Genomic DNA, 25,809 nt, shown 5'->3' on the forward strand with positions numbered 1-25,809 from the left:
TGCTGCTGCAGAGGAGCCGCCGCTGCCGCTGCCGCTGCCGCCGCCGCCGCCGCCGCCGCCGCTGCCCGGGAGCCGCGGCACATGCTAGACTCGGCTCCGGCAGGGCCCCGGCAGCTAGCGCTGCAGCAGCCGCTGAGCCTCGCTCACAGTCAGGGGCGGCTGCGCGAGCAGAACAGTCCTCCTCCCTCCTCCTCCCTCCTCCCCCGACGGTGCCGGGTCTCCCTCCCAGCCCCACGAGGAGCCGGACTGAGCATGCGCACAGAGTCTTTGCGAGCGAGCGGCCGGTCCAGGCGCGTGCCTAGCTTCCGCGGGGCTCTTTAATACAATGCCCAGAGGCCGTGGTGCTTGGGGTCGGCTGCAGACCTCGGACCTTGCACCGCCTACCGTCTGCCGCTGGCCGCCAGTCCCAACCCACTTCTTCTGGGTTGCAAGCTCAACACTCTTTCTTTTGTTCTCTGGGCCTGGACGGTCTCTATTTCTTCCCAGGTCATTCTTCCTGTACCCCTCCCCCCAGACTGACGCCACGGGTGGGCCACCCCTCTAACTCACCCTATGGTGACCCACGTGGGGCCTTAGGGCTGAGCCAAGCTCAGGTTTCGGTATGAACTTGTAAAGCTCACAGCTCTCAACGCTGCGGAGTGGGGAGTGGATGTGTTGGAAGGGATTTCTTCTTCCCTTTTTCTCTTTTAGACTGATCCGACAGACACATCCCCACCAGTGTGTGCCTGCTAAGAGTAGCGCCCCGGGAAATTCCCGTGGCACCTTCGTCTTCCCTGGCTCTCGGCTTGGCACTATCACCGCTTTAGCATCTCACTTGCTGAGAGGGCCCCCTCCCCCCAGAAAGAAGGTGTAACTTACTGCCATAGGGAGGATCTCTGCTTGCCCGGGGGGGAGGGGACGAAAGCTATCCTTTCTTTTATTCCCCAAATGACGAATCAACCAGCTAAAAAACCAACAAGATCATTTGCATGTTATTTGCAAGTTAATTTTATTTCTAATGACACAGAAACTGGAGATCTGCCCTGGGCCTTTCCCTTCTCGTCCCTACAGTGCTTCTGACTCCTTTCTCTTCCTTGGCCCGGTCCTGGTTTCAGACCTCACCCCTCTTCCCTCCAGCTGGGCTAAGTTTTGTAAAAAGTAGATTTGTCGATTAAGGCTAGAAAAATGAGTATTTCACATAAAAGCTTTTATACAGGACAGACATCCTTAAGGATGGCTTTTTCCCCCCATGCTTGGCAAATAGAGATCCCTAGTTGCCTCTCTACACACAGGCTAATTTTTATTTATTTTTTAATCCATGGAAGTCATTGGGTTGGTCAGAATAAGAGGAGGAGAGTCTTTGAACACAAATTCCAGGTGCAATCTTGAGTCCTCTCTTCATTCTAAATAGCTTCCTGCTTCTAAGGGGGTTCTCCAGGCTGATCAAAGCCGAGAAGGAGAACCTCCAGCCACTACTATTGTTTCTCCTGTGATGTAGTCGGCATCCGGTGAACACAGGAAGGACACGATGCCTGCACAGTCATGTGGCTCACCCAGCCTGGGGAACAATCATGAACATAATTATGATAAGAGTAATTACAATTCATATATTAGCACCTTATGTAATCCTCGGAGGGAATAGGAGAAATGGAGCATACAACCAAGGGGGCTTTGACTCAACTATTTCTGGTCAACTGTCCAAAGCAAATAGCATTTGTTTATGAACAGGTAGCAAATATGCTTCTAGATACCAGCCCACCTTGTTCCCTCCCCTAAACTATCTGAAAGGGTTCAGAAAATAAATGGCTTTAGGGAATACTATTCAACTATACTACTGAAGACAATATGATATATGCAGATTTCCAATTTGGAAGATCTAGGTTCAGAACCAATGTGATACTTATTAGTTACAGGATATTGGCCATGCCATAATCTCTATATGTTTTGAGCAACTCCCTAGGATTTATATACTAAATTATATGGACAGGATGACCATCTTCTTTGGTGCAGAGAGGCCTCATACCAGGAATATTCCTATATTGATGAAATCATATATTTTTCATGTGCCTATGTAATAATAATAATAATAATAGCAATAATAATTCTGTTAGAGTGGATTCTTCATCCTGGTGACCCTGAATTTTTCTTTTCTTTTCTTTTTTTTTAACCCTTACTTTCTGTCCTAGTAAAAACTCTAAGACAGAAGGGCTAGGGCTAAGCAAATGGGGTTAAGTGAGTTGCCCAGGGCCATATAGCTAGGAAGTGCAGGAGTTTCTTAAAAGGAATACAAACTCCAGGAGGTCTTACCAAGCTGGAATAAGATTCAAGTACAGACTAGGTGACAGACGGTGCATCTGTCCTCTGAGAATGAGCCTAGCTAAATTCAGGCTCCTCAGCAGATTGGCCTAAAAGTGATGAATATTTTGGTCACAGTGACGCTCAAAGACCACCTACTATGTCACAGAGAAATTGTAATAGGCAATACTGGAGGGTGAACTGACACTGATGAAATCATAAGCTATTGAAGAATTATAGGAGTAATATGGTAAAATTATTTTGATTGTGTTCAGACCTGTTCTGTGAGTTTATTGATGTATACAAGTTGTAAGTGAGGAAATCCTCTCTCCCACTACAGACTAGCAAACACCCTGTAACTTAAAGTTTTTGAGAGTGGCTTAAGGATTCAAGAGGTCAAATTTCATGCTCAGAAGCATAAGTGAATATGGGGTAAAGGTGGGACTTAAACCCATGTTTTCTGACATTTTACTATTCTACTACACTGCCTTACTGCCAGAAAATGATGATGATGCTTTAAGAAAACTCAATATGAAAAAACTTAAAAGTTAAATGACCTATAAATTAGGAGAGTGGTGGTAATTATTTGTAATCCAAAAGCCTCCTTCTCTTCATTATAAGGTTATACTGAGTTTTCTTCAAGTAGTAGAATTCCCCTATATGCTCAAAATATGTTTTGATTTGATTCAATTTAGTTTATAAGCAACTTTTTTTTTTCTTCAGAAATTTACTTACGTGGCTCAATGGCTTGGGAACCATGAATTTGACCTCAGACACTTCCCAGCTGTGTGACCCTGGGCAAATCACTTAACCCCCATTGCCTAGCCCTTACCACTCTTCTGCCTTGGAACCAACACACAGTATTGATTCTAAGACATAAGACAAGGGTTTTTAAAAACAAAAAAAAGAAAAAGAAAAAAATTAATTTATTGTTCATAGAATGACACACCAATAACCCCTGCCATTACTTTATTTATTTTTTTTCTATATTTATCTGCTCCCAAAATGTTTCCTTCAGTCAGTAAACATGTCTTACTCTTACTTATAATAGGTAAGATAGAGCCAAAGGTACATAAGACATGATTCCTGCCTTCAAAAGGAGTTTACAATCCAGTGGGAGGGAGAGAATAAGAAATATACCTAGCTAAATATAGTAGAAATTAGTTTGGTCATGGCATAAAAGGAGTTTAAAGTATTCATTCGACAACCATTTATCAAATTTATTTATCAAAAACACCTCTACCATGCCTGTTTGCAAGTGGCCCAAAGGGGACGGTGCCAGCATTTTCTTGATACTCTGTGATTGCAGGACTTCTCCTTGACCATCAAACGAAAATCCTTACCTGGCTATCTTCATGTCATTCTTAGCGGCATTCTCACTAGCTTCATCTTTCCAGAGCTGTTAAGAAAAGGGAGACATTAGCTGATGTTGCTTTTGCCCAAGAGAAGGAAATTGAAGAACACCGAGGGAAAGACTTTTGGTTTTTACCAAACTGAGTTGGGATTAGAAATGGGATGCATCTTCACCTAATCCTTTTTTCTCCCCTTTTCTATTTATTGCCCCGGGCTTTTTTTGTATCTACTAGTTTAAATTCATCTCTCCTGCCCACTTTCTAGCTAGTCACTCCAATGGAGACAGTTACAGGTGTTATTCCTGAAGGGGACACAAAAGAGATGGGGATGGAGACTTTGATCCCTGTTTTCACCCCATATACCACAACAGAGAGGCAGGGGAGGAAGAGTACATGGGGAAAGGCAGGCTATTAGGCAAGAAACTGAGGAACTTAAAAACACACACATTGGCTCTCCTCTCCCTTCCCCTCGTATAAGAAAATGACCATTGTTCTAGAAAGGAGGAAGAACCTTGTTAGTAACCCTGTACCTCTCCTTCCCCTCCATCTTACCCATCCTTACGATAGAACTGAAGTTGGTCTTGATGAGGCCTGGTGCTAGGCAGTTCACCCTAATGCCCTTTGGTTTCAACTCAGAAGCGTAATTCTTGGTGAGTCCCAGAAGGGCTGTTTTGCTGACATTATAGGGGCCCAGGTACTAGAAGGACAGAAAGGGAAAAACGTGGTGGTTGGTTGTTGTTGTTTTTTTTTCCCAATTTTTATTCATTTCTGAGTTTTCTTGGGGGGGGGGATGGGATCCTTATACTCTCTTTTAACATAATAATCTTTGTGTTAAACTGAGCTTTTTGAGACTTGATGGGATAGATATCATGACTGGAATATGATTCTGGTAAATCTTATTCAAAAGGACCACGACAGGCAAAAGAGGTGGTGGTGGTGAAGTATAGGTATTCCTTCCACATCATGACTTTCCCCATATTGGTTTCCATATATTATGAGTCAGCATAAGAAATTAAATGGGAATTTTTTGGAGTTTGTGGAAGCCACAGGTAAAATGTGAAGGTCAGTAGATGACAAAAAAAAGTTTAGAAACTCAGAAATGCATAAAATATATGTATAGTATTATGTAATATCAACATATTTTATCTTTTAATACCTTAAATATAAACAATTTCTTTTACTGTAAATACCCTATGAAAAGAAAATAAAAAAATCAGACTTATTCTCTGGTATGATGGAGGGCCAAAAATTTTGTGTTTTTTCCAGACTGTGGGGTACCACACCCCTAGCTCTTGAGATGTGGAAGGGATACCTGTATATTAAATATTAAGAAAACGTAAATGTATGCTCATGTTGGCATGGGATTCAGTTTCCTCTGGACACCCCAAACCCCAGAGATACCCCAGGCCTTTTCCCCTTGCATTCCTGTAGTGCTGAAGGAAGATGACTTTGAGTTGTACTGAGATACTTCCTTTGGCCTCTCCCCTAGCTTCTTGATGAGCACAGATAGGCACCTCCCAGTTCTACTCTGATAAGCATCTAAGACAGTGGTTCCCGAACTTTTTTGGCCTACCGCCCCCTTTCCAGAAAAAATATTACTTAGCCCCCTGGAAATTAATTAAAAAAAATTTTAATAGCAATTAATAGGAAAGATAAATGCACCTGTAGCCATCACCGCTCCCCCTGGATCGCTGCAGCACCCACCAGGGGGTGGTGGCACCCACTTAGGGAATCACTGATAAGATTCATGCCCTGAACCAACACATTACCCCATCCCTGCTTACATAGTAATAGTATCCCGTCAACTCATCTCTAGTCACTAAATCCCTATTGTTGAAAGTTTATAAGAATCTAGACCCTCATCTCCTCTAGGAGGCAGTGTCTTTCTTGCATCTGCCTCCTGGTCATTCAACTCAATTCAACTTGCATTCAATTTAATAAATGTCTCTATTTTTAAGGTATCATTGGAGCCTGTCTTTCTTGAAGAAAGCACCCTTCCTGGGCCCAGGGCTTTAATCTTTAGCTCTCCCACAACAATATAAGAGGGGCATTGTGATCTAGTAAATACAGAGTTGTCCTTGAAGCCAGGAAGACTTAAATTCAAGTCTTGCCTTTGATTCAGTGACTGTGTGACCCAGGGCAAGTCTCTCTTAGGGCTCTTTGCAGACTAGAAATTGTAGAGATGGAGGTATTGTATCGATAGAGGGGTTTTCTTCATTTGGGAATTTCCCATGCCAGATGAAATCATAAATTCAATCTCTATCTTCATTCCCCAGTGAGGAAATCCAAGAAGAAGAGGGGAGAATATTTTGGTTAATGTCCACAGAGGCAGTAACAGAAATGACGTTCATTTATTTATTTAAAAAACTCTTACCTTCCATCTTAGAATCAATATATTGGTTCTAAAGCAGAAGAACAGAAACTACTAGACAATGAGGGTTAAGTAACTTGCCCATGGTCACTCAGCTAAGAAGTCTCTGAGGGAAGGTTTGAACCTACAACTTCCCATATCTAGGTCTGGCTCTCACCTAGCTGCCCCCCCCCAATGATATTGGCATATACTCTAGGCCAGTTGGATAGGAATAAATAGATGGGAAATGCAACATAAGCTTGACAAGAGGCATTGTATAGTATAGATAAAGGATTTCACTTTTTTTGGATATCTACCAATTATCTGAGAGCTCTTTCTCTGCACTAAGCAGGGAAATAACTAATTTGGAGGAATCCATGAATGGAATTGCTATTCTGGAATTAATTTTTGCCAATATGGAGAAACTGATTGCTAAGTAATTGGGATGGGAACTTTGTGGAGAAATCACTCCATTTATATAGTTGTGACAAAGAAAGAGGGGAATCAGACTTACATAGCATATTTCCCAAATTTTTAGACAGTGGATTCTAAAAGTATTGAGAGAACCATTGTCAGAATCACATATACTCAAATTCTATAGGAGAAAATAGCCAAGAAAGGATAAGAAACTCAGGAATGAAATTCTGAAGATATAAAAAGAAACAAGTTCTCTGAGGAGGAGGGCTTAGTTGTTTAAGGAGTTCAATGTGGATGCACAGGGAATTCCCTGACCAAGTTAGATTTTAAAAAGAAGGCATGTAGAGAAAATGCAAGAGAGGTAATGGAGGATGAATTCAAAAGTAAGACATATCCTCGTTAGAACAGTGTTTAAGTGCACTAAAATATAAAATGAACTTAGGCTGGTGAGAAAAACTAAAGATGAAATGTTTTTATTCTAATTTTTTAGTTGCATTGGGAAAAAAGATGGCTAAAGAAGAGAGATGATGGCAACAGTTAGAGAGAAGGTAAGGCTACTCAATTTTTTTATTTGGTGATATTATTTTAGTTAATCCCATTACTGACTGTCCCACAGAAAGTTAAAACAAAGGACTCAGAAGACTGAATTGGCTGAAGTGATTATGAATTAGTTTCACCTAGCTTGGCCAAATATCCTTCTGCCCCAGAGGACTGAATTAAAAAAAAACATAAAATCTGAGTGACTTGGAGATCCACTCTTAATCACCCTAGGTAAAGACAACCAACTCTCAAATACCTGTCAATCGTCTAGCCTCAAAACAACAACAACAACAACAACAAAAAAAACCCCAACCAACTCTTAAATATCTTTTAATGATCCTAGTCTTAAACTAGTCAGTGAACTTATGCTTTCAGGATTTTGGTCTTCCCCCTTTCCTAAAATCTATTTAAACACTCCCCTTTCCATAGTTTATTGGAAGTCCTAGGACTGTAGTTCTGTGTGTTTTCTCAGATTACTCTGTCTGTTTTGATTAAAGACCCTTATTATAATTATAATTTGCTAGTTCTGTGTTTTTCAGATTGATATATTTGGAAGTTCCAGCAAGATTTCAAAGTCTTCCACCAGGCAACCTAGTGGATTGACCATTGGATTCATGGCAGGCAGGAACTCATTGAATTCCACGTGGCAAGTCAGCTTGGGTAGGTGAGTAAACTCTGGAATTCTGAACTAAGAAAGCCTATTTGGCTGCAGTTTTGATTGGTTCTTTAATTTGAGGTCTGTTAAAGACCCATGAGTAATTTTCAGGTTCTGTCATGACAAGTCCTCCTGAGAAGATGGCTGTCTGGTATATGTTTTTAGATTATGGACCAGGTGCTGGTACATGCTTAGGTAATTGGCAGAATTTAACTAAGTCTGACCCCAGATACTGTTGACCAAAATGGAATTCCTTTGATCATGAAAAAAATTGCCTTTCTGGACTTCCATTCTACACTCTACTGGCTCCAAGACTGAGAGCCCTGAATGGGATGCCTTTAACCAATGGCTTTTTGAGTTAACCAGCTGGCAATCTGAGTTAGAGCTATCCTCTCTTCCAGAGAATGGTAGAAATTTGAAACAGTAGATAGGGAGGCTGAGAATAAAATCCATGATTTCTAAAAGGAAGTTGCCAAATTAAAGGAGAAAAAAAAAAAGCTAGCTATAACAACTGCACTGGAAAGAGAGGCTTTCATGTCCTCTTCTGTCCTTAGCTCTCCCTTTATGCACCAAGCCCTAAGTACAGTGGACTCTTGTCACTACTGCAAAAAAAAAAAAAAAAAAAAAAAAAAAATCAGTGTTCTTACTATGTACTACTTCCATTGCCCTTAAAAAACCCAAACAACTGCTTTTCTTTTGAATTATAGTCTGGAAAACTCCTTTTTCTAAGGGTTTTTAATCTCTTTTCCCCGTCCCTATCAAGGGGTTATATAATTTGGCTGGACAGCTATCCAGAGTCCCAGTGCTTGGTTTGTTTAGTAAATGAGTGTTAAAACTAAGTTTACACTCTTTTTTCTTTTTTTATCATATTTTTTCCTTTTCTAATGAAAAGAAAAACCAAGTTACTGACAAACATACAAACATGTAGGGAGCTTGCTCATAAGAAATAAGACATACAAAATGATATACTGAACATGAATCCTACCCAAAGTTGCTGCACACTGAATCATAGTCATCAGGAACTAGAAACTTCCAATTTGTTTTTTTACCCCACAGAAAAATCACTTCTTGTGGAAAAAATGGTCCACTCCTGGTCCCAATATCTTGGAGTGAAATGTATGGTGAGAAAAAAAAAAAAGAAGTTCAAATCCCTTTTGAGGTTTGCCGACTATAAGGCTTGAAATTCTCAGGAGGTGGTATTTCTTAATTTTAAATTTATTAATTGACTAGTCAAGACATCCTTTTCTAGTAAGTTGACTTTCTACAATCCAAAAAGAGACCTCTCCACTCTTCCACCTCCAGCCCCCTGTCTATATATATCTCTAGTGAGTTTACTACTCAGTCCCACCCCTGGACATCCCAGACATCTGATTGGTAAATAGCCACCTAAGAGATGGACTTAGAGACCCTAATTCTGCCCTTATTACTTCATTACAAAAAGGATGTGTCCTTGCAGGGGACCTGGAAGATACCAGTACATTCTGCCAAGTGGCAAGACCATTGTACTTTTAAGTAAGTTCTACATGGCTGCTCATTTTATCCTCAATCAGGGTTCACCATGGCTTGACAGCCCTGCCCTAAATCCTTTTATCCTTAACAAAGACTCAAGATCCTAAACCAGTTTTGATGGTCTGGGGGAGAAAGTTGGTGTAGCCTCAGCTTGGAATCAGGCTGTTTCATTCTGACCTTGCCCTTACTCCCTGCCTGCTCCCCCACCCCCAAATGACTTCACAATTCAATATTAATTTTCTATAGCAAAATTGCATTAAGCTATAATGTAAGTTATAGGTCGCCAAGTGCCATCTTCCTCCTCTTTTGAGGGGCCCCAGTCAAGAAACCCAATTAGAATAAATAGAACATAGTTCCCCATAATATGAAATGCTATAACTTAAAGATTTTTTGGGATAATGATTTGCGTAAAGCTTCTGTTTAGAGAAGTTTAAGAGTTTACGTTCTGGATTTTGTTCATGTTGTATTTCTAAGATCTACTTAGATGGAGGTTTCTCTAAAGCAACCTAAAATGCTATCTATTTTAAGTGTTAAACCACTGATGCTTAAAATTGTACTAACTGTTGATTCCTCAACAGCAGAGAACACAGAACTTGTTATCAGGGCATCAGAATCCCCAGGAGTCAAAAGAAAGCCCTAGGATATATGTCTTAAATTCATGACCTCATAGTTAAGCATTTTCTTTATAGTTTCTGGCCTGGCGAATGGGGAAAATATTGTATACAGTACTGTTCATTTTTAGAATTGATATAGTTTGGCAGTGGGAAATGGTGCTTTAAATCTTAGAAATGCTTTGAAATCCTTTTTCCTTAATGGTGCTTTTAGATCTTACGCTTTTTACTAGTTAACAGAAAATATAGATCACTCTGCACTTTTCTAGCTACTCTGAGATGATAATGACTTGTCTGACATAAGGAGTTAACTTGAAGGATGTTATGACTTTATTCCCTTTGATAAGAGTTTGCAAGGCTGAGAAAAGACACCAAAACATCCAAACAACCTTGAAAGTCCAACAAACAGGACATGGGAGGGCATATCATTCCCAGCATACCATGCATGCTGGGAATCTTAAGGGAAGATCTTTATGATTAGGGAAATCCTTCAATTCCTGAGCATGTCTCCTTCCTCTTTTCCTGCCCCCTTTCTTGGCACCCCCCTGGATCATTCATGGGAGGAATAATCAGAGGGAGGGAAGAGAACTGTTAAGGATAATTCCTTAGAGACCCATTAATAAATGTAGCAACTTGAATCCTGTTTTGGCTTTTTCATCATGCAGGCTACACTACCTGTAAGCCTTTAAATAAACACTTTCGTGACCCTGGGCAAGTCACTTGACCCCCATTTGCCCACCCTTACCAATCTTCCACCTATGAGACAATACACCGAAGTACAAGGGTTAAAAAACAAACAAACAAATAAATAAATAAATAAACAAATAAATAAATAAACACTTTCATGCCTTAAATGAAGGGGTCTGAGCTGGAATTCTTTGGTCGAGAACCAGCATTCATTCTGCCACCACAAAACTTGTTCTCCCACAACAGAATAATACCATTAATGTGATGTGTTTTCCCCCTTAGTGATGGCTCCTCTTTTGATTTGAATGTTGTAATTTAAACATTTTTAAGCTATCACTTACTTGTCTAGAAAACAGTGTGTTTCTGATTAACAGGTATGTGTTTTAGATTATCTACAAGGACTAGAAATATTAGGAAAAATGCTTTGTGATTAATATAAAAGACCTTGGGTGTTAATTGAACAATCTTGTAAGCAACTTCTGTCTCAGGAAAAGTGAGAGAAGTTTGGGGCATGGCTGATACACATCCAACCTTTTTTTTGGAGCTATAGGTGAGAATGGAGGGAAGGTAAGAAATGAGAATGAACAGCTCTGAAAAAAGCTTGGAAGACCCTCATATCCCAGGTCTCTGTCCTTCCTGATCCCAGTATATCCCCCTTGAGGAAATAAAGGGAAAGATTTGAAGATAAAAAGAGAAAAATTATGGGAAACTCAGTAGAGTGAGACTGAGCTAAGTGAAAATTTACAATATTTTACACGGTGATGTTAGTGTAAAATCCAGTTTTGATCTGGGTGAAGTATGTCTTAAATCTAAATCAGAATGTGATTTCAAAGATGTCCCTGATGAATAAAATTAGAATAGTTTGGAACCTAAAAGCAAGGCATTGTGCCTTCAAAGAGCTGAAAATTGTAGGCCCCTAGGAAGTACTTGAGATAATTAGACTTTGTAAAGAATAATGTTGAATAACTGAAAAGTATGAGGTAGCTCTAAAATACATTGTTTTAAATTGTCTTTAGTTAATTGATTTGTACAGTGAATGGAAATACTTAACTTGAATTTGATACATGCTGTTAAAATAGTAAATTCTTTTAAACCTAGATTTTTTGGATTATAGATTAAAAGAATGGTGTGAGTGGTTCTTGTAAAAATCATCACTTTCACTGTAATTTTATTTTTTTTAAATGTCCAAAAAGCAGAGAAATGAGAACTTCTATTGATGGTGATTTAATTTTAGTTGAGAACAGTTGAGGGAAAATAAAGATTATGTATAAAATGTAGTTAATTTAGTGAAAGAATTAGGAGAACCCACTAGATTTTATTTTGAAAGCATGGACTTCATCTTGTGCTGCCACTTGTACTCTCCTCCATTTTATTGTTTTTCACCAATGAGAAACTAGACTGTACAAATTATCGATTGTTCCATATGTATAGGTGGTTATAATTAACTAGTGTCCTTTCACTTTAAGAGAAATTAAGACTACTTAATTTTGTATCTTGGCTAATTGTTTTTGTTATAACTAACTGATCTTTTGAACATATTTGATAAGTTTGGGGTGGCTTAGTTTGCTTTACTTTGTATTCAGGGTTTTTGGACTAACTGGGGAGTTCATTGACTGATACTTTTTAACTACCTAGTCAGTAAGTCATTTATAACCAAATTGTTCCTCAGTTATTATCCAGTTTTTCCATTACAATAACTGAGGGTTCAAAAAGAGATTCCCATTATTTCACAGGCAACAGAAGGGGTTTGGAGGCCTAACTGATTAGCTTGTTTGTAAATAAAGTTAGATGGCCATCTGATAGTTGTATCTACCCTCTTTCATAAATGTTAGCCATCCTATTTTTGAGTACTCTGTTCTAGTTTAGAGATGATCTCAAGTTTTCCGTAATAATCCTGTTAACTGTGTTTTGTGGGAATCCTTGAGGGTTCTGTTCTTCAGAGAAACAAAGACCATACCTTGTGGCTTTATTCTTTGGAGCCTCTAATGTAATTTTCCAGAGTACAACCATTACATAGAAATATTTTTTGTTTTTAAGGATTATTAAACCCTAATGACTTCTTTTTTGTGTGTTGGATTGGATTTTAAGCTGTATTTGAGAAAGAAGAGTTTCTAGTCTTTTATAGTTTTTCTTTAGAAGATTGAAAAATTTTTTGTGACAATTTAAGTGTCAAGTCACTGGGATTTGACAAACTGCCTAGTTTTGGTCCTTATATATTGGTAAGGATTTAGATGAGTGTTCTGCTATGTGAAATCCACTACAACATGTTAGCCATTCAAGCTTATCACCCCCAATCCTCAGGTTTGTATTGTTCCTCTTATTTTCTGGGGACCACTCAGACCAGTCTACCTTACAGCTGGAACTTGGACATCAAATCTATTGGAAAAGACACATGTTCAGGGACACTTTGCAGCCAGATGGGAAGGACTTTGACAAACCTCAGAAGATGCCAGACATGGCTATATATCCTTTTTGTTCTCCCTTACTTGGTCTATTGGATGTCCTTCAGCATGTATCTCTAGGACAGCTATAGAAATCGGCCCAATGTTTCCCTTGTGTCTGGTCTCCTCTCCTGAGAGAATTCTCTATGAGGTTCTTTTTTAAGGTTGGCAAATGCTTCAACCTGAGAACTAGGAAAGTCAGAAGAGAAAAAAGCCAACTTTCATCTAACTATAGTAGGAAAGTTTCAAATCAGTTATGTTTTCTTTTGTTGTAATGGCTATTATAATTTAATATCTGTTAATTTGGAGATTTATAATATATTGTCCAGGATGCTTTTCTAAGTTTGTGGGGAAATTACCATGTATTCATTATCTATGTAGAATTGCTGTTAAAAGATAGCAAATGGCCTTTTGATCCAGCCATAGCACTGCTTGGTTTATGCCCCAAAGAGATAATAAGGAAAAGGGCTTGTACAAAAATATTTATAGCTGTGCTCTTTGTGGTGGCAAAAAAATTGAGGGTATCTTCTTTGATTGGGGAATGGCTGAACAAATTGTGATATCTGTTGGTGATAGAATACTATTGTGCTCAAAGGAATAAAGAACTGGAGGAATTCCATGTGAACTGGAATGACCTCCAGGAATTGATGCAGAGTGAAAGGAGCAGAACCAGGAGAACATTGTACATAGAGACCAATACACTGTGGTACAATTGAACATAGCAAACTTCTCTACTAGCAGCAATGCAAGAATCCAGAGCAAGGCTGAGGGACTTAAGAGAAAGTGTAGTGTAGCCAGAAATCAGGAACTCATAGCCTAACAGTGCCACGCTTTACTGAGCAAGGTTCTCTTAACCACAAACCAAGTTTCCACAGTACCAGGATTCTCAGAAACGACCCAAAGTATCAACACCCCTCACCAAGCAACGTCCTGTTTTAGTAAGTCTCGGTTCTCCAGCACCCACAGCCTAACACGGAACTCAAAATATATATATTCCCTCCTCTGAATGCACCACTTGGGATTCTCTTGCTGAGTTCCCCCAGCATGCACTGGCAATAAAGCTTTCTCCTGCTTTGATTGCATTGTCTCATGTGTTCCTTTGGTGGTGGCCACCCATTCGGAATCCTAACAAAAGAAAACTAGCCACATTCAGAGGAAGAACTGTGGGAGGAGAAACACAGAAGAAAAACGTCTGCTTGAACACAGGGGCTGATGGGGATATTATTGGGGATGTAGACACTAAATGTTAACTCTAGTCCAACTATCAAAAATATGGAATTAGGTCTTAATCAATAATACATGTAAAGCCCAGTGGAATTGTGCATTGGCTACGGAGGTGGGTGGATGGGAGGATTTGGGGGAGAGGGAAAGAACATGAAACATGTAACTATGGGAAAATATTTAAAAAAAATAGCAAATGAAGTTATCTTTCACTGTCGTTCTAAGTACCAGTATCGAATGAATTTTTTTTTTTTTAAACCCTCACCTTCCCTCTTGGAGCCAATACTGAGTATTGGCTCCAAGGCAGAAGAGTGGTAAGGGTGGGCAATGGGGGTCAAGTGACTTGCCCAGGGTCACACAGCTGGGAAGTGCCTGAGGTCAAATTTGAACCTGGGACCTCCCAGGCTCTAGGCCTGCCTTCCAATCCACTGAGCTACCCAGCTGCCCCAGTATCAAATGATTTTAAAGACTATCAGATCATAATATTGCATGTCTATTGTGGCTAGTCTTATATAACAAAAACCCAAAGAGCCAATCAGTTGGAGAATCCGGTTATAGGTTTCTCCAGTTTTCTTTTCCAGCAAGGAGCCCACCTATTGCAAAGGAAATTTTTCTGGAGGGCACACTGATCTCTGTAGGAAGGACTGTGGGCCATGGGGCACCTTTTTCTTTTGTAAAACCTATTTGCTGAAAGGAGAGTGCCTCCAGAAAGCTGATTGTCCAAGCCAGTAGTTCTCTGTAAGGCCTACTTGCCAAGGGGAGTGCCCTGGGAGGCTATTTGTACAGAGGCCCCAGTCTCCCATCTTTGGTGAACAGATGGCCTGGAGTGGGCCCTCCTGGATACACAGCTGGCCTTTGTTCCTCCTTAGGTCTGCAACACTAGAACTAAAGCAGCACCACAGACTCTCTAGCACCTCCTCAGGCTCAAAGGCAGAATCCCTCTGACCACCAGGGAAGTCACTATATCATTTTAGTGAATCCCATTACTGACTCACTCTCCCAAAGGTTAAAACAAAGAACTCAAAAGACTGAATTGGCTGAATTAACTGTGAATAGTCTGGGCTTCCAGACAATTTGTCTGGGCACCAGAGGACTGAATTTGAAAGAAGACAATCAAATCTGAAGAACTGGAGATCTACTCTCAGGCACCAGCCTCCAGAAGACAATCAGCTTTCAAGTACCTCTCCAAGTCCTGGCCTCCCGGATGGTCAGTCAGTGAGTTCATACTACCAGGCCGTTGCCCTTCCTTCTTTCCTAAAATCTGTGTAAGCTCCCCAATTTCTGTATTTCATTGGAAGTGCCAGGACTGTAGTTCTATGTGTCTTCCCAGATTAATCTGACTGCTTTAATTAAAGAGCCTTATTATAACTATATTGGTAGTTCTGTGCTTTTCGGGTCAACATTGGCTTTAGCAGATAACCTTATAGCACCAATTTTGAACTGCTTAGGTATGAACAACAGCGTGAAAACTGAGGAACAGGGGAAGCAGGGCAAGACATTGTGTGTGTGTGTGTGTGTGTGTGTGTGTGTGTGTGTGTGTGTGTGTGGTGGGAGGGTGCGGGGTGGTGGGGAGGAGAACTCTACAGTACTCCACTGGGGCCGGAAGAAAGTACTCAGCAACCAAATGGGCTTGATGACACAGACAACTACTCTTGGAATGTGAGAACATAGGATTATAACACGCTGTTCCAGAGTGGTTCAAAGAGAAACAAGTCGTAAGGAAGAAACAAAAGAGAGAATAATAGATTGGGAATGCAAATATAGGAAAGTGAAGGACAATCTAGAAGAAGAAAAGAAAAACAACAACAATAATAAAAGAAAATATATTGTTTTATTGTGTAATTGGAACTCTTTTAACATTGTTGATGTTGTTTTTCTTTTCTTCTTCTAGATTGTCCTTCACTTTCCTATATTTGCATTCCCAATCGAATTTTTACACTAGGCAAAGAAAACATACTGATCTTGAAGACAGGATACACAGACAATTTAAGGATTATAGGTCTCTTAGAAGAACCTGATAAGACAAAGGACTTGAAGGACATAAAGAAAAAATAATTCAAGAGAACAGCCCAGAACATCAGAACAGAGAAAATGAAATACTATTTGAAAGAATTCATAGGTCACCTCCAGAAAATCCCCAACTCTTAAGACAAATAATAGTTAAATTTAACAAGCCAATTCAGAAAAAACAAGTATTCTAGAGAAAGACTTTCAAATGCAAAGGAAAGGAAATCTGAATAACAAAATCATTATTCACTCACTGGAAAATGCAGGAGGGAATGGAATAAAATGTTCCTAGGAGCAAAGGAATCCAGGTTATAGCGGAGGGTAACCCACCCTACAAACCTGAATTTAACCATAAATCAAAGAAAATGGACATTTAGTCATAGATATTAGAAACATATTAGAAAGAAAACCAGAATTTAAGAGATTATTTGCTTCTTGAACATCCCAGATAACAGGAATCCAGGAGGAGTTAATAAATGGGACAGCCAAGGACAGCAACAGCAACAATGATAGCAGAGAGACTAGTAAGAGCTTCCCCCCCCCCCAAAATGCACACTTAGGAAAAGGGGTGAAGGAGGGAGCCTGGTGAAGATCACAGTGAAGAGGCAGGACTAGGGCATTATGGTCAGAACCTGGTGACAGTCTGCCTACAGTGAATCAAGGATTTTTGTGGGTCTACAATACAACATAGGAGGGATGAAAGGAGAAGAGGGAAGTAGGAAGGTAGAAAGGAATGTGTGATATGCTTGGCTCAAAATGAAAGCTATCAATGAGGGCAAGGTGACCTGTGTGGTCTTAGTGAAAAAAGAACCTGTAGTGGAGTGCATAGGGAGAACTGTGGAAGGATGAAAAAGAGGGAAAAAGAAGGAGGCCTTTCTTTGGTGGTGGGAAGGGGTTCTGCTGATAAATGTTCCTATGAATGAAGAGAGATGTTCTGTAAAAGGAGAGAAGCCCCTGTAAAAGGAGTCTGGGTGTGATCTGGGAGAGTTGGTGCTTGAAAAATCTATACATCTTATCTTGGGAGGGAGGCAGTTGGAACTCCTGGTGGCCACAAGTACCTGGGGAAGGCATGGATCCAAAAGGGAGATTTTGAGGCAAAAGAGGAAATTGAAACACAAAACTATAGAAATGAATAAAACCAAAAGCTGGTTCTTAGAAAAAAATCTAATAAAACTGACAAACTCTGAGCTAATTTAATTAAAAAGAAGAGAAAAGTAAATCAACTCAAAAAAATAGCAAATGAGTAAGGAAAGCACAAGACCAGGAGAAATAAGAACAATCAGAACATATTATGTACAATTATATGCTAACAAAACTAAGAACACAAAAGAAATAGAGGAATATCTTAAAAAATATAAAATATCCAGATTATCTGGAGACCAGATAAAGATTTTAAATAAGCCAGTCCCAGAAAAGGAAATAGATCTATCTGTAAAGGAACTGCTAAAGAAAAAACAAAATGAAACAAACTCTTGGTCCTGATGATTCCTCAGGTAAAACTGTATCAAAATTTTTAAAGAATGGTTGGTACTCATGCTTCTGAAATTATTCTCAAAAACTGAGAAGGAAAATCCTACTAAAACACTTTGGAGACAAAAATTGTTACAAACTAGGGAAAGATAAAAACAAAAAGGAAAACTATAGACCAATGTCATTAGTGAATATTGACTAAAAAATGTTGAACATACCAAATCATGCTAAACTACAATAACTTATCCAAGTAATCATTCATTATGATTGAATAGGATTTATGCCATGGATGTAAGGATGATTCAACATTAGGAAAATAATCATCACAATCATATACAAAACATCCAAACCATATGATCATCTCAACAGATCCAGAAAAAACCTTTTAACAAAATTCAACATTCTTTTATCCTAAAAACCTTATAAAGGAGAGGCATAGAGAGAGATCTTTTTTAACTATAAAAAAGTTTGTCTCAAATCAAAAGCAAGGAAGTGGAAACAAGATAGCAGAGTCAGTTTTTTTTTGCTTAGCTCACCCATGATACTTTCACAACAGTCTAGGAAATGTTCCATCCTGAAATCTGATTAGGAAAGCCAAGAAAAAGTCATAGCAAATGATTTTTCCAGCCCAGAGCAGCTTATGAGGACAGAGACAGTAGAGGCAGAGATAGGGGCTGCATCAGTGCCTATAAGCTGTGGAGAACATTCTAGGGCCCAGAAATGATAAGGGGGCTAAAACTGAACACCAAGACAGAAAGACATTCCAGAGAATCTGAACTACCTCTAAGAAAAGGAACAGGTACTAAGTGGCAGCTCTGTTGCTCACTGTTCAGTTGCAGGTTGGAGAGGAACCATTGCATCCAGAAAGGAAGACTTCAAATACCAAGGAACCATAGTCAGGATCACACAAGATTTAGCAGCCACCACTATAAAGAAGTAGAAGGCTTGGAATATGATATTCCAGAAGGCAAAGTGTGTGTTTGGAATTCAGGGAGGTGTCATTTAAAAGTATCTTACAAACTTCCTGTGGACACATGGGGACTTTGAAGCTACATTCCCCATGATCCAATGGGTTTCCGGTTTTTGGACGTGGGGACATCATGTATAGGGCAGCTTAAATTTGGAGGGCGGCCGGAGACAGCCTCTTTGTTATCTGAGTGGGCTCTCTGGCGTGGGAGACTAGGAAGATGGGTAGAGATACAGACGGGTGGTAATTTTAAAGATAGTCAGGCATGGTCATATATATTTTACCAACATGATCATGGCAATTAAAATATTAATTTCTCTTATAATCCCAGTCTTTATCATTTTTAATCGTAACAAAAGGATCTAGTATTACAGCCAAGAATAACTTATCCATCAAAACTGAGCATAATATTGCAGGAGAAAAAAATGCATTAAATGAAATAGAAGATTTTCAAGCATTCCTGATAAAAAGACCAAACTGAATAGAAAATTTGGCATTGAAATAGAAGCCATAAAGAACATAAAAAAATGAACACAAAGAAGAAAACATAAAAGGATAAACACGGTTAATCTGTTCATATTCTTATAGGGGGAGAGGAGACATATAAACCTCTCAGAATTTTATCATCATTAGAACAATCAGAGGGAGGACCTATGAAGTGGTATAACCATTTTGGAAAAAAATTTGGAATTTTGCAAATAAAGTGACTAAATATTCAGTCCGTTTGAAAAAGGAAGCTATTGATAAGAAAATAGCATATAGTAGGTTCTTGTTTTATACAACCAATGTGTAACAAGGCCCTTCATGAAAGTTGAAAATTGCACAGAATAGAAAAGCTCATTATTTGATAAATATTTCTTATGTGAACATACTGAGGTACTTTATGACTTTTCTTAGGCTTTTCAGAGCTACCAGCATCACTACTCTTGTATGTTGGGCCATTATTAATAACTAAATAGCATTAATGAAACAGCGAAGCACTGTTCTGATGTGTATGTTTGGTGTAAAACAATGTAATGACTCACACTAATGCTTCTTAGAGGAGAATGGAGCGTGAATGAGTGAATTGTTTTAAGACTATGCCTCTTCAGAAAATAGGGTGGATTTAGCATGTAATTAAAAACTTTTATTTTACATATTTTTCTGATTGATAATTGTGGGTACCAGAATCCATGCATGTGTTGAATTCAGTTAAAATGAGGTCCTACTGCACTCAATAATGGAAAGAACCCTTATGCACCAAAACAGTGAATGTAATAAAATTATAAAGATCAAGCAGGACTTGAATAAAGAGATCTCAGAAGAACCTCCCAACTTATACCCTTGGTAGAGAAGTAGGAGGGCCACAGAAATTGCCCATTATAAAGGTTTTCAGACTTTTCCCAATGTATTAATCAGTTACACTCTTTTTTTTTTCTCTTAAAAAAAGCCATCACTATTTTTTTTAAACCCTTAACTTCTGTGTATTGACTTATAGGCAGAAGAGTGGTAAGCTAGGCAATGGGGGTCAAGTGACTTGCCCAGGGTCACACACCTGGGAAGTGTCTGAGGTCAGATTTGAACCTAGGACCTCCCATCTCTAGGTCTGGCTCTCAATCCACTGAGCTAGGCAGCTGCCACCTCCTGTAATTCATATAGAAAAGATAAGAAAAGTGGGTTGAATCAGGGGTATCAAAGTCAAATGGAACTCAGGCTACTAAGCTGTGCATACAGATTCTATCTGCTACATACTGACTTAGTTTTAAAATTTAATCTTATTGGGATAGGTACATGGTACAGTAGATAGAAGGCCAGGCCTGGAAATGGGAGGTCCAGGATTCAAATCTGGCTTCAGACACTTCCTAGTTGTGTGATCCTGGGCAAATCTCTTAATCTCAATTACCCAGCCCTTAGTGCTCTTCTGCCTTGGAAATGACACTTATTATCAATTCTAAGACAAAAAGTAAGGGTTTCTTAAAAAAAAAAAAGCTGAGTAACAGGAGAGAGGACAGATACTGAAGAGAGGAGGGACTTACCTGAAAGGGTGAGTAGGCAGCAATGGAAGACACAAACACCACTGAGCCACCTCTGGAACAGACAATGAAGCTGTTGTTGCATTCTCATGTTAGAGCCACCTACCCTTATTTTTTTCCCTCTCAAATGCATGAGGGGTGTCCTTCACTCCCACTCCAACTTCAATTCTCTACCACCACACAGGTCCCCTTTGACCCTTTGTACCCCCGTTTCACCATCTCCGGCACCACCACATTCACCAGCAAGGCTGCAGACTTCACATTAATATCCAGAATCTGAAACCAAGATGGGGAAAATCAATGCTGGGAAGAAATGTGAAGAAAGACAGAGTGAGTGATGGGTCACTGGATAAGAGTTAGGGCTGGCTAGGCAGGCATAGAACGCCATTCTCTCTGGCTCCAGAGACAAGATCGGGGTTGGACCCACCCTCGATGGTGTTGTTTTTGACCAGAGCAGACCTGAGTTGCCGAAGCTATGAGGGAATTTACCTGGCATCTCTGTGACTCTTCTGATTGGGGATGGAATGGAAGTAGAATGGAAGCATCTTGTAGGAAGGGATTGTGTTGTTTTTTGTCTTTGCCATTGCCCAATGACTATCATGGCGCTCTCATTCATAGGCTCATAGACTTGGAGCAAGAGGGAATAGTAGAGGCCATCTAGACCAAACCCTTTATTTTACAGAAGAGGAGAGTTTAAGCGACTTGCTCAATGTCACCTAAGTAGTAAGTGAAAAGAGTTGGGACTTGAATCCAAGTCCTCTTGACTCCAAATTCATCATTCTTTCCATTGCACCATGATACAGAAATGAGTAGGTTGAGTGGAACCACTCAGGCTACTCCATATAGGAAAAGTGGAATTCTCAGGGGTGGTTCAGTCTGACCTTGTACTCCTGAGGTTATTCTAGCACTTATGTGACCTTTGGGGATGGGAAGTGGGGTAACTCTCATGTTTTTCTGGCCATATTTTCTGGAAAGTGGGATTATGAAGGGAAAACATAGTGATGGGAATTGTGATAACAAATCCCAGCAAATGCTTCTATTTCATTAATTAAAAACAAAATAGGTAATAGGCTGTATGATGTTGAAATACTGAATTTGGAGTCAGAGGATCTGGGATCAAATTTCAGTTTTCCTTCTCACTCCTGGAATGACCTTGGGCAAGTCGATAAAATCTCTCTAGACCTTAATCTTTCCATCTATAAAATGAGAAGGTTGGACCGGATGACCTTGAAGTTGCCATTCAACTCTAAATCTATGATCCTATGAAAGTCTGGAACAGCTACTTGGCTCCCAAATTGATTTCAAAACTATCTTGAACATGTGTTACACATGAAATGAATCTCCTTTTCTTAAAGAAGATTATATAGGAGCCGAGTCATTGACAAAACAAAATTTCATACTTCTGAAACACCAGTGTTTTCTTTTAGTTTACCTCGACTACAACAAGAGAAAATCACTGAAATTCAGAGCAAGAAGCAAGTTACCGGGAGATTATGAACAATTTAGTATTCCTAATTCTGGTGGGAATGCTCATTTGACTAAACAAACAGCAATATTTTAATTAACAACCTTGTAATTGCAGAAAAGTAGGCACATGGAATTTATCAGAGAAATATTATTGAAATTATATGCATTAGTATACTATACAAATATTGCTGGCACAGTGGGTTGGGTATATATCTGTGCTCTCCTTGAATACACTAACTTTCCCAAGTGTAAAAAAAAGCATTCTTTCTTTTGGTTTTATCTATCTATCTATCTATCTATCTATCTATCTATCTATCTATCTAATCGCTATCTGCCTATCTACCCATCCATCCATCCATCCATCCATCTATCCATCTTATCTATCCATCTATCTATGTATGTATCTATTTTTACAAATGGTGTAATATTCCAAAGTGGCACAATTTGGATCATCTTACCAGAACTGAGACTACAAGTTATCAAAAAGTATGTTCAGTTCTGGCACCTGAAGGGGACAGCCGTGGGTCTCTTAGCTGAATAACATGTAATATACATTGTGATTATATTATCTTCCAAATGAGGTACTTGGGGTATTGTATAGAGTGTTGGGCTGGGACCATCTAGATTCCAATCTACCATCTGAAACTCGCTGAGCCTGTCTCTCAGGTATCTCCTCAGGACTTATCTGCTAAATCAACCCTGCATCTTTGATATGTTCAATTTAAATAAAGTTATAGAGGGATTTATACTAATGGATTTTTTTTACTAGTTTATACATTTATACTAATGGATTTTTTTTCTCCAACAGAGGCAATATATCTCCTTTGGAAGGATTCCCTAAAGAGGAAATCCTTATTCTGATGAAATGTAAAGTTCCTTTATTTTGTAATTGCCTCAAATACAAGTCTCTGATGGGTATAGCATAGGTAGGCTGGCTATTTAGAAGGATGCTGAAGTCAAGTTTGGGGAGGAAGAACATAAGAAGTCAGGGACAGATAAATGAAAAGGGAAAAGACTAAGGAGTAATACAAAGAAATAAGCGCAAGGACAGACAGGGGTAGTGAGGTCTTCTGGGATAATATTTAGTCTCCTGACCTTTAGATGAGCTACCTGTTCTGAAGAGGACTAAACTTGTCCTTGGTAAAATAGAACATTTTCAAGGATCACCTCTCTGGTCCTTTTCTCACCTTGTCCCACACCTCTTCAGTGGTGTCCATCAATTTGCCAAAGAAGGGATTAACAGCAGCATTGGAGACCAGAATGTCAATACCTCCATAGTGCTCTAGAGCCTGGGAAAGGAATATGGTAAAAGTCAGTGATAAAGTAAAGTTAGGGATGTTCAATTGGAAACTCCTTTTACCAATGGAGACCAGCTACTTATCATTATAGTATTAGTAAGTTGATTGTCATAACCAGAAGTTACATGACTTTCCCATGATTACAGTCAGTATGTGTCGGGGAGGGGGGCCGCTCTTCCTGACTCCAAGGCCAGTCCTTTATCCCCTGTATCACACTGCCTTGCTCTTAATACTCTTCCCTTAGTTTTTGTAAAATTCCACAAAAGTACTTTGTCAGGACTTTGTTGAAGAGTTCAAAATGATCACATTTTAAAACTCCTTTTGCCTCCTTGACATTTTTGGGGTTTCACTTATTGCCAGAGATTGGTGCATATGCAGATCTGATCAATTTGCTCAGGTGGTACCACTTTTCCCACATGAAAAATCTGGATAATTTGCTTCCTGGAGTCATGATCCTATTAAATACTTTTGACAAATGATGGAGCACTTGTAGACATTCTAGAACTGGTTCTGGTGGGTTAACTCGGGGAGGGGGTAAGAGGAGGCTCTTTTTTTGACTCATTTGGTGATTCCTTTGTTCCTGGCAGCTGGAAAACTGCTGAGGTAAGAGAAGCTATGGAATCTTCCCCCTCTGAAATAGTATACAGCTCTGTAGTTATATTCTATGGGAGGGTGTTGGTCCTTGCCCTTTGTTTATTCTTTTTTATTCTAGGTGAAGGAAGAAATTTGAAAGGTCCAGAGGATGACCCAGAGTCTGGAAAGTGTTTGAGTGTCTGGCACAGCATTGATTGTGCAAGGAATGGCCTTTGAGACCTCAGCCCAGTGGTAGCTGACATTTTCCTTTGGTGGAGAACTTGGTGGGATAAAGGCCATATAGGAATTGAGCTAGGGCCGATTCTCCCTAGAAACTAAGAAGGTACAGGAGAGAATTTCCTGATGATGATGGTGATGGTGGTGATTTTTTTTTTTTTTGTTCTTGATAATCTTTGAAGTGAATACCCTTTATAAAGGCCAATAGGTGTTTAAGTAGCTGGGAGTCTAATTGCTGGCTTCTAACAATGAGGGCAACATAGGAAGCTCAAGCCAATGGAGCAGAGAAAAGATAACCCACAATTCCCTCAAGATACTTCAGGACCATGAAGGGCAATGTAGGAGTCTGCCTCTCATAAAGGGGGCCAGATCAACAGGATAGTTCATTAATTTTTCCTTTCGTCTCCTATGACCTTAAAAACGCAGTCTCTGACTTTCTGTTCTTTTCTCTTAATATTTTGTTGTCTGGAGATTTCATCCATTCTCTAAAGATTAACTATCATTATATGCTACAGATTCCCAAATTTCTATGTCTAGTCCTGTTCAACAGGTGATCTTCAATGACCTACTGCACTTTTTCACTTAGAAGTCCTGACATCCTCTTTTTTTTTCAAAAGTGAATCCTGTAAAACATTTATTTATTTAAAAAATATTTAAAATTAATTAATTAATTAAGAATATTTTCCATGGTTACATGATTCATGTTCTTTCCTTTCCCTCTTTCCTCCTCCCTCCTGGAGCCAATGAGCAATTTCCACTGGGCTTTACATGTATCATAGTTCAAAACCCATTTCCATATTATTAATATTTGCAATAGAGTGATCATTTAAAGTCAGCATCCTCAATCATATCCCCATCGAACCATGTGATCAATCATATTTTTTTTTTTCCTGCATTTCTACTCTCACAGTTCTTTCTCTGGATATGGATAGCATTCTTTCTCCCAAGTCCCTCAGAATCTGACATCCTCTTACCATGTCTAAGACCACTATTTAGCTTGGGCTTTAAGACTATGATATGATAATTTAAATGTGATTTAAAATGTATGTCAAGGGGAAAAAATAAGGATGCTTTGAGTGAGTGGTCTTGAAGAGGCCAGGCTGGAAAACTAGCATTTTAAAATATAATAATTAGTAACTGTTGCCTTTTGTTTCTGCTAAAGATTTATGTTTTATAGAAAAAGTAAATATTAATGGCAAAGCATGCTGATTTATTCTCAAGCAGCCATTCAGATGGAAATTTAACTTTTTGGATAGTGTTTAAAACTTGTAGAATTTAGTAGTTATTTTCTAGAGGTCTGTTCAGAGGAAGAGTTGGAATAATTTTGAAAACTGGCTATTCAAGGAGATAGCTTTCTATCAAGGAGATAGAAAAATCAATTTTGGATTTTGGGTGTTGAATTTTGCGGCCAATTATACTGGTTATGGTACAAGACTCTATCTGCTTCTTTGAGACTTAGTTTCCTAATCTGTGAAATGGAAATATTTATACTTCCCACCTCCCAGTGTTGTAAGGAAACACTTTGAAAACTGTCTAGGGATACATAAATGTGAATTCCTATCATTATTATCCTCTATGTCAGTTGCTGTGATCAGATTTCTCATTGTTTCTTTCTAAAGGTGGAGAAGATGAAAGCAAAAGCCCAGGTTCCTCTTTAGAAGTGTTAATTTAAAGGTGTGTGTGTGTGTGTGTGTGTGTGTGTGTGTGTGTGTGTGTGTGTG

General features: G+C 39.2%; 1 protein-coding gene across 4 annotated transcripts in view; it reads right to left on the reverse strand.

Annotated features, from left to right (window-relative positions):
* Nucleotides 1-963: 963 nt before the first annotated feature.
* The window catches only part of LOC123237979 (dehydrogenase/reductase SDR family member 4-like), a 32,326-nt gene continuing 7,480 nt past the window's right edge, over nucleotides 964-25,809 (reverse strand). For 2 of the 4 annotated variants that reach the window (XM_044665229.1, XM_044665230.1), the window contains 6 exons: nucleotides 23,168-23,269; nucleotides 20,719-20,789; nucleotides 20,517-20,568; nucleotides 4,189-4,323; nucleotides 3,618-3,673; nucleotides 964-1,537 (listed from right to left, as the gene is read on the reverse strand). In XM_044665229.1, the coding sequence (XP_044521164.1) occupies nucleotides 1,423-1,537; nucleotides 3,618-3,673; nucleotides 4,189-4,323; nucleotides 20,517-20,568; nucleotides 20,719-20,789; nucleotides 23,168-23,269 (531 nt within the window). In that variant the 3' untranslated portion in view covers nucleotides 964-1,422. Of the gene's footprint in view, nucleotides 1,538-3,617; nucleotides 3,674-4,178; nucleotides 4,324-20,516; nucleotides 20,569-20,718; nucleotides 20,790-23,167; nucleotides 23,270-25,809 lie in introns of all 4 variants that reach the window. The other 2 variants (XM_044665232.1, XM_044665231.1) reach the window with 2 other exon arrangements.

The sequence above is a fragment of the Gracilinanus agilis genome, chromosome 2, assembly GCF_016433145.1.
Source record: "Gracilinanus agilis isolate LMUSP501 chromosome 2, AgileGrace, whole genome shotgun sequence".
Classification (NCBI taxonomy): Eukaryota; Metazoa; Chordata; class Mammalia; order Didelphimorphia; family Didelphidae; genus Gracilinanus; species Gracilinanus agilis.